Source organism: Microtus ochrogaster, chromosome 16 (assembly GCF_000317375.1).
Source record: "Microtus ochrogaster isolate Prairie Vole_2 chromosome 16, MicOch1.0, whole genome shotgun sequence".
Lineage (NCBI taxonomy): Eukaryota > Metazoa > Chordata > Mammalia > Rodentia > Cricetidae > Microtus > Microtus ochrogaster.
This window is the reverse complement of record NC_022018.1, coordinates 54,957,619-54,966,707: the sequence shown is the minus strand read 5'-3', so window position 1 is coordinate 54,966,707 and position 9,089 is coordinate 54,957,619. Positions and strand designations below refer to the sequence as shown.

The window sequence follows — 9,089 nt, the reverse complement described above, 5'->3', positions numbered from 1 at the left end:
AGAGAGAGAGAGAGAGAGAGAGAGAGAGAGAGAGAGAGAGAGAGAGAAAGAAAGAAAGAAAGAAAGAAAGAGAGAGAGAACCTCTTTTGAGTTCATCAGGGAACTAACCACTCCATGAGAATGAGGGAATGTAAGGGAGAATTTGATGGGCACTTACAAAGGGCCATGGTCAGTACCTGCTATCAACAGCCAGACTCAAAAACCCCTCCACTCACGGGGCATAGGGCAGAGGGACACAGAAAAATCCATCTTGTCTCCCTTTTATAACAAAAGCCTTGGATCAACAATGGCCTTCTTCTACTCAATAAGTCTTCAATGCAAGATCTGAAATAATCAGGCCTTTTCTGGGTAACTCTAGGACTCTTGGAGTTAAAAAGGTCCAACTTTTGAGGTATAAATGTTTGAGGAGACCCGGACGAACGCCATTATAACGCCCTTTTGTATCTATGGGCTAACCTGTCAGTTGGATGTAGGCTGTTAGAAGATGGATTTCTGCATCTCTATGATGCAGACTCAGAAGGCATCACAGACATATAATGGCTTATAAAAAATAAAATGATAAAGGAGATGCAGTGACATTATACAACAACTCAGGTTTGGAATGTGGCTCAGCTGGAGTTTACTTGCCTAGCGTGTGAGAGGTCTTAGGTTCAGTCCCCGGCACCTCCAAAACCAAAACCAAACCTTAGCTAACCCTCTGAAAGAGAAAAGAAGAACGAAATAACCATAACAAAACCAATATGCACTCTAGCTGCCAAGACCTACCCAAAGGGATGTGTACTGATTTAAAGCTATCAGATAGTCACGGAAGCAGAAAACAGACTAGGGACTACGGATCCCGGTGTCGTTGTATGTAACAAGCATTCTAGTTACTTGCTGATGACCAAGCCATCTACTCTCTTCATAGCATTGTAAGCGATCATTTTAGGTATAAAGCCACTTTTAATAATCCCAAAGCTGCCTGCATACATCACGTGAGAACACTCGTCAGTGCAAGTGTCTGACAGTGCCTTCTGTACCCACTGACCTGTACAATCCCCAAATAAGTTATTATTTAATCTCTACCTCCTCACCATGCATAAATCACAGTATAGCTTCAAAGACATGCTGATTTGGGAGACAAAGATGCTTTTGTGTTAGTGTCTACATTCCCAGCAAGATCAAATGCTAATATCTGCGTGCATTTAGATTCATGTTCTTACTGTTTGTAGGGAGATTTTTAAACAACAAAATGGAAGCTTTGCTTCACTCTGACTCCAAGTGGGGGGGCAGGCGGGGAACAAAGCAAAACAAAACAAAATAAAAAACCCAAATCTCTAGGCAAACTTTGGGATCCTCTGACAATCACACCTTGCACGGTGAAACCCTGAGATTCAAGCTACCCTTTGTTCTTCCCTGTTCTAGTGATTGCATTCACACGTCAGTGAGCTGAGCTGGCAGGAAAGGGTCCTGGGTTTCTGTTTCTGAGTTACAGAACCATAGGGGAATAATCCAACACTCTTGTTTCCTGCGACGAGGAACAAATCACCCCTTCAGGAGCACATTGCTTCTTCTCTTGCTTCTCTGCTCTTCCCAGGCATCTTCTGTTTGCTGGCTTTGATATAGAAAAGGAGACATTTTGATGCTTTGACATGGAAAATGGCTGACATTTTCTTGTGGTAGGGCGTTACCATGAGCAAAGTGACACCCGACACAGGGTTGGGCTGCTTTTAATAACTCAGAGACATTTTAGAACAGAGATCTCTCTGAACAGCTGCCAGTGTTGAAAGAAACCATGGTTGCCCAGTGCACCACGACCAGCCTTTCTTCCCAGTTTACGTGAATGCTTTTGCCTGGGACTGGTGTTGCAGGCAATGCGATGCCCCCTGAGAGTCTTGTTATGGTTGTCACCCTACTTTTAATTTAAAGAGCAGTGATCATTTCCAGGGTTGTTGACTTGGGAGCGCCTCTCAAGGGCAGCCCTAAAGGGAAGTTTTACCCCTCAGATTGTCCCCATTGCCATCTCCAGCTTCTGTTGCTATACTCTTAGGAATGTTACTGTAGAGCCTCTCCTCCAAAGGAGTGTCACTGTGCATCCCCCACCCAGAGCGTCACTGTACTGCTGTCTCTTCTGCAAGTGCTAGCTACAGGAGTGCTTTCCCTCCCTAGGGAGTTCTTCCTCTTACAGCATGCTCCTCAGTCCTGCCCTAAAGGACCCCAACGCTTCCTGTGCTGTCAAAGGTGCCCTTATCTTGCTCATTCCAGACAGTGGCGGGGTAGGCAGAGTGTGAGGAGTTACACAGTTTCAGACTCACCCGGCCATCTTGGACGAGAAACATCCTCATCTGTGTGTACTGATAAGAAGGGAAGAAAGTATAGTGAACTGAATTTCCAATTGCTTAGAGAGTGACTGTCAGGGGGCTGAAGCTTGGGGATGCTGCACTGTGCTGGCTTAAGGCTTTAAGGCAAATGGTTGTCAATCTTCCTGACACCGTGGCCCTTTAATACAGTTCCTTATGTTGTGGTGATCCCCCCCCCCCAACCATAAAATCAGTTCACTGCTACTTCATAACTCACTTCGCTACTGTTATAAATTGTAATATAAATATCTGACACGCAGGATGTCTGATATGTGACCCCTGTGGGGATCATGACCGACAGGTTGAGAGCCGCTGCTCTGAAGGGGTTCTTGGGGCATCTATCTGATGGCTAGCCCTTGGAACTTGGTGTGCAGCAGCAAGGATACTGGTGGGAGGATAGAACGATGTGCCCAGGTGGAGGAGCATCTGTGTCAATCATATGGGTACTGCACCTAAGCCCAAGATCAGATTGCTGCTGGCTAATTAGGATGGCTGTTTAGATAACCTAGAGAAAATGTTGGCATTCACTGGGGTGTGTGGTTCTCATGGAGACAGGACTATTCTTTAAAAAAAAAATGATCTCAGGAGGATTTCTGCCCATGAAATCCTTGTCTAGGTCTGTATCCGGTGCCCCAAGCCTTCTGGAATAAACATCTCATTTAATACTTGGAGCAGCCCTCATCAGTAAGGATGAGAATCCAGGCAGAGTGACTTCCGGGTTCCATGGTTCATCTCTTTTCACAGAGACAGGAAGACTCTCTAATGTCTCCTCCATGCACTGACACATTTCCTGGGGCCAGGCATTCCCGTCTCCACTTTGCCCTTGTGGTAATTGTTCAGATTTTGGATTACATACTAGATGTGGTCGTGTTGAAGAACATGCAAGCGGAGGTCAGGTGGACAGGTCACTATGCTCGCTAGCTGATGTGTTAACTTTGAACAAGCCCCACACATTTCTGAGCATCGTTTTCCACAGTTGAGCTAGAGATGTGCAGGCTTGTGAGGAAGGAGTTTTGCCAGACGTTCAATGTCAGAGGGTGTGTGCACACGTGTGTGTGTGTTTGGGGGGCACAGAGGCTTTTGAGTTTATGCCGGGTCTTTGTTCACTTGCAGAGTAAGATGACACATTGTTCATTACTGCTCCAACCCTGGCACACAGTGGGCACAAAGGCGAAATCCTGGCTCAGTGAATAACATGCTAGCCGAAGGGACGTCCTGCTTTTGTAAGTTTTAGTGGTATTTCAAGTGAAGGAGTTCAGAATGTGGAAGACCGTGCCTCTAATCTTTCAGATTCTGGTAGTCGGGGATGGGGGAAAGCAGTGTCTAAGCCCTGAATCTTGGGGATACTATAGGCTGACGTCTCTGGGATCTGCTCCAGTTAGGGCGCAGGCAGGATGCAGGAAACCATAGGCGCCGGCAGAGGGCGCCAGATTCCCGCAGAGCATGTGGCACGGCGTTCGGGGTGCTTGCGGGGCGCGGGTCACGGGCTGCACTCGTGAGTTGACCGTAGAAGCGCCTCGGCGGGCGGAACACGCAGAGAGCGGCCCGGGAGCTGGCGCAGGTTTGGCAGAGTCGCGGAGCGTGGCCTCCCGGAGCGGTAAGCACCCGTGTCCTGGGGCTCCTCGTACCCCAGTTGCGGGGCACTCGGAGACAGCGCAGTGACTGAAGCGGGCAGCTGTCCGGGGCTTGCGAGGCGTGGGTGTGGGCAGCGTCCGCTTTAACCCCGAACTTTGGGAGGAACTTGGGTTGACCTGAAGAGGCGCTGAGTGCAGGGACCCAAGTTCGGCTTACTAAAGACTTGAACGTCAGGGTTTGTCCCTTGGGTTCTGTCTTGATCCGGGGTTCCCAGGGTGGGCGAGGTAGCCAGAGGAGGCAAAAGGATCACGTAGGCGTCCCATAGCTCTGCTCCAGCTGCGCCATCAGGGAACCACGTGTGGCTGTAGCCCGCCACTCTGCCTGTCAAGCTGAGCCCATCCCCAGGACCAGGAGGGGATGCAGAGGCGGGGTGGCCCGTGCCCTTGCCTACCTGCAGCTCTTGCCACTGCTGATGGGGTGCGCCACGGGGAGGCTCGGGGGTCCTGCCCTAAGACCTAGGAGCCGAAGGGAGCCAAGCACTGGGTTCCCTCAGACAAAATAGAAAGCTGTCCCAGCCCTGGTGGTGCCTCTCTGAGAGCCCCCGGGGCAGCGATGTGTAGGTGGCCAAGGTAGCAGGAGGGCACAGCTTCCTTCGTACCTGGTGTGGGATTCCTTACCCAAATCCAGCCCAGAGAATTTTTTGTGCATCAGGAGGGGAACCACTTGCTAGGCCGCCTGGACTCACTTTGGGAGCTCCAGGGGTTTTGGGAGAGGCGACCCCAAAGCAAGGTAGGTGGTCTTGACAGACTCGCCCAGGAGTTGATGAGCTGGTATTTAACGCTGCTAAACATGCGTGCTGTATATTATCTTGGTGAACGACTTTGTATTTTCCTTTGCTTTTTAGGGCATCGTGATACATGGGGCTCCAGGGACTTGGGGGAGAAATACATGTATTTTAGGCTGTGTCTCGGAAGAAGAGACAGCAACCCTGAAAAGTAACTATAATTGACCAGGAAGAGGCCGCAGATTCTCGAGTTAAAGGCTTAGTATATGCTGAAAAGCCGGTGCTATCCTTGGGGAATCTAGGGATCAGCCAGTGCCCGGGAGAGCGACCTGGAGCACAGAACCCAGAAGACAGATGGAAAGCAAGAAGGTCCTTTTCCCGGCATGGCTTGGGTTGCTACAGGGAAGCTCCTGATCGAACACCTCTGTCCTTTAGTCCGGGCAGTAATTGGGGCTGGACAAGGGGCTGCTGCCTGGTGAGTGACCAGAGGAAGTCTGGCTAAGCCTGCTCAAGAACACAAGGACCAAGCCACCCAGAAGTGCTTTCTGTGTAGAAAATGGCTCTGAACACTTCTACCATGGATGGAGCAGGGCTGGCCGTGGAGAGGGATTTCTCCTTTCGCATCCTTACGGCCTGTTTCCTGTCACTGCTCATCCTGTCCACTCTCCTGGGGAATACCCTCGTCTGTGCGGCTGTCATCAGGTTTCGACACCTGCGGTCCAAGGTGACCAACTTCTTTGTCATCTCTCTAGCTGTGTCAGATCTCTTGGTGGCTGTCTTGGTCATGCCCTGGAAAGCCGTGGCTGAAATTGCTGGCTTTTGGCCCTTTGGGTCCTTTTGCAACATTTGGGTAGCCTTTGACATCATGTGCTCCACCGCATCCATCCTTAACCTCTGTGTGATCAGCGTGGACAGGTACTGGGCTATTTCCAGCCCTTTCCAGTACGAGAGGAAGATGACCCCCAAGGCAGCCTTCATCTTGATCAGCGTAGCCTGGACTCTGTCTGTCCTCATCTCCTTTATCCCAGTGCAGTTAAGCTGGCACAAGGCAAAACCCACGTGGCCCTTGGATGACAATGCCACTTTCCTGGAAGACACCGAGGATGCCAACTGTGACACCAGGTTGAGCAGGACGTATGCCATTTCATCCTCCCTCATAAGCTTTTACATCCCCGTAGCCATTATGATCGTCACCTACACCAGTATCTACAGGATTGCCCAGAAACAAATCCGGCGCATCTCAGCCTTGGAGAGGGCAGCGGTCCATGCCAAGAATTGCCAGACCACCACGGGTAATGGCAACCCCGTGGAATGCTCTCAATCAGAAAGTTCCTTTAAGATGTCCTTCAAGAGAGAGACTAAAGTGCTGAAGACCCTGTCGGTGATCATGGGGGTGTTTGTGTGCTGCTGGCTCCCCTTCTTCATCTCGAACTGCATGGTCCCCTTCTGTGGTTCTGAGGAGACTCAGCCCTTTTGCATCGATTCCATCACCTTTGATGTGTTTGTGTGGTTTGGGTGGGCAAATTCTTCCTTGAACCCCATTATCTATGCCTTTAATGCTGATTTCCAAAAGGCATTCTCGACCCTCTTAGGATGCTATAGGCTCTGTCCTACGACGAATAACGCCATAGAGACAGTTAGCATCAACAACAACGGGGCTGTGTTTTCCAGCCACCATGAGCCTCGAGGCTCCATCTCTAAGGACTGCAATCTGGTTTACCTGATCCCTCATGCCGTGGGTTCCTCCGAGGATCTGAAGAAGGAGGAGGCAGGTGGAATAGCTAAGCCTCTGGAGAAACTGTCCCCGGCCTTATCCGTCATATTGGATTATGACACCGATGTTTCTCTAGAGAAGATCCAACCTGTCACACACAGTGGACAGCACCCGACCTGAATTCTGGGTCTTCATCTCTGAAGCTAGGATTTCCCTCGAGCTTGCTCTTAAGGAATTATGGTCCGGTGGGACTGTGAGCCACCATGAGATTCCCTCTGCTGCTTCTGAACAGTTGCAAAACTTTCCAAATGCATCACTTCCAGTGTGTTTTCTAGGGACACACCAAGAGCCGCAGGGGAAGTGACTGTGGCTCTGAAATCATTTTTGAAACTTATTGTCTCTAGGATGTTACAAAAAAAGCTAGAGTCAAGAGTGAACCGTAAACAGCTTCACTTAGAAATCAAAACTTTCCTAGGAAGGAAGTGAGAGAGTTGAGTTTGCTGTGTCCAAACAGGTGCTAAAACTGTCCGAGCAGTTTTCAGATTGTAAAGGTAGGTGCACGCCTTCGTTAATTATTTCTACAATAATCGAGCCTTACAGCAAGAGTGGAATTTCTCTTTTTCAGGGTTGACAGATGTTCTGTTGGTAATGGTTTTATTTATTATTTATTTATTTATTGCATTATATGGATATTTTAAATTTATCATAGTGAATCTATATTTATCATATTTAATAGAACAAACCAGTGTGTTCCGTGACTGAACAGTCCATTGTACTAGCACTTTATGAGCCCGTGAAACAAAGACACAGACTCCGAGATTCTGAGTTGTGAATTGCTTCTAGAAAACACAGCAAAGACTGATGTGGTGGCTGCTTAACTCCACACGGACACGAATACAAACAAGATGAGAAGTGACTAATGCCACCAATGCTCCCGACCCTAAAAATATTTTGAAAAGATTTTTTTTTTAAAAAGAAACTACTATTGTGTTCTGAGTGTCTTAAAAGGCAGGGGCTTTCCCGGGGTGAATTTGCACTTCTGTAAATATCTATGTAAAAGCCAGCTCAAGAAGGATACAACTTTTCATTTCTGTCTTTGGATGGTGAGGAAGAGCATATGCCACTTTGTATTTATGTAAAATAATTGGCCCTCCCTGTCTTTCCTCATTTCATGCTTGAAATAGCTTTCTGAAACAAGCAAATGGCTGTCCAGGATTAAGATCTGCAGCGGGCATGAGCTGTAAATTCATGGGTCACAGCTGCCCCTCTGCTGGGAAGCGTTCATCACTGGTTCTTCAGCTGCTCGTGTCTTACTAAGCCGGCTGCTTGTAGAGATTTAATCTGAATTTAGTATCCCCTTTTCGAAAAAGCTCTTCAATGTTGGTGGGAAGCTAGCTAATGAATGGTGCCCCATCGTCACATAAGATGCTTCTGGTGGGAGGACCAGAAGACTCCCTTCCCCTGTGTCTTGAGCACCCCAGAGCCATCAGCATCCCTAGTCACAAATGCTATTTTTTTCCCTCTGTGCTTTTGAATCTAGTTTTCACGTCACAGCCTGGACTGCAAAAAGTACCATCAAGTCCCCTCATGTGGGGATGCGAACTCATGTGGGGCATGCAACAGTTTCCTTTCTGAAATGTTTACAAGTGTTCTAGCTAAGCGGTTGGTTCCATGTGGACCGGACTGATGAAAAGGGAAGAGCTTGCTGTCAGCAGCTCCTGCCTCGGGTCTGTGTCATTCTGTATTTCGAATGTGTTCTCAGCGCTGCTGCTTGTATGCTTTCTTACAATAAAAAATATTTTGTGAATTCAAATCGACCTCAGTGGAGCTGTGTTGCATTTGTTAAACACATAATAAAAGCTAGGCTGTTTCAGGTCGGCAGCTAGGGGAGCGAGGCCGTCTCAGATACGCTTTCCTTGCTTAAGACGGGAAATCTCTCTTGTATTTGCCCCAAGCTGCGTTTGGTTATTTCAGTGGAAACTAGTGTCTCATGCTTTCCTTGTGTTTTAACCGTGTTCTGAAAAAGAAACCTTTGTCCACTTGAGGAATCAGTCTGCTTCTCATTTCGGCTCTTTCTTTTTAAGAGATTATTTGTAAATGGAGTAGACTTTTAGAAAAAGCTGGCTTGCTCTGGGTGACTGTGATTTCATGTCCGACAGCAGCCACTACGCATGCAAGTGGTGCTTACTTCCAAATGCAGCTAGAAATGACCTGTTCTACAGAACTCATGGGTTGCGATGCTGGGATTGCCACGATGCTTAACAGGCACACCCTTGGATTCTGTCAAGGCGACTTCCCTCCTAACTCAAAGCGGGAAAGGGCTCAGCAGCTGGGGATGTAGAAATTAAGGGTTAAGTTTATAATTTGGAATATCACACAGCAGATGGCATCTCTATAGAACCCCCACTTGCTTCTCCCAGGCTCTGGCTCTCAGTGATCACATCTGGAATGAGCACAAGGAAAGCCTTGTGCCTTTTCTTCATACCTCATGACTTCTGGAGGGCTTTACTCCTGGGGGCTCACCATGGTCCAGGCAGGAGCTCAGTCACAGGCTACCGTGCTCAGGCAAGGCTGTCACTGTAGAGCCCATGAAACCTGACCCAAGGGCCTTCCTTTAATAGGCTATTTAGAAGTGATTTTAAGTCATTATAAAATTCAACACACCTTGCTCGCCTTG

The 9,089-nt window shown here is 48.3% G+C and overlaps 1 protein-coding gene across 2 annotated transcripts; it reads left to right on the top strand.

Annotated features, from left to right (window-relative positions):
* The first annotated feature begins 3,832 nt into the window (after positions 1-3,832).
* On the top strand, positions 3,833-8,193 carry Drd1 (dopamine receptor D1). Of its 2 annotated transcripts, none has more exons than XM_005355190.3 (2): positions 3,833-3,936; positions 4,819-8,193. In XM_005355190.3, the coding sequence occupies exon 2, from the start codon at positions 5,255-5,257 to the stop codon at positions 6,590-6,592; it is 1,338 nt and encodes a 445-aa protein (XP_005355247.1). In that variant the 5' UTR covers positions 3,833-3,936; positions 4,819-5,254; the 3' UTR covers positions 6,593-8,193. The 2 variants fall into 2 exon arrangements, with proteins under 2 accessions (XP_005355247.1, XP_013204606.1); XM_013349152.2 differs by lacking the exon at positions 3,833-3,936 and adding an exon at positions 4,247-4,703.
* The last annotated feature ends 896 nt before the right edge of the window (positions 8,194-9,089 follow it).

Excerpts from the sequence above, each read along its gene's own strand:
- Drd1 (XM_005355190.3), top strand. The coding sequence starts at position 5,255 with ATGGCTCTGAACACTTCTACCATGGATGGAGCAGGGCTGGCCGTGGAG.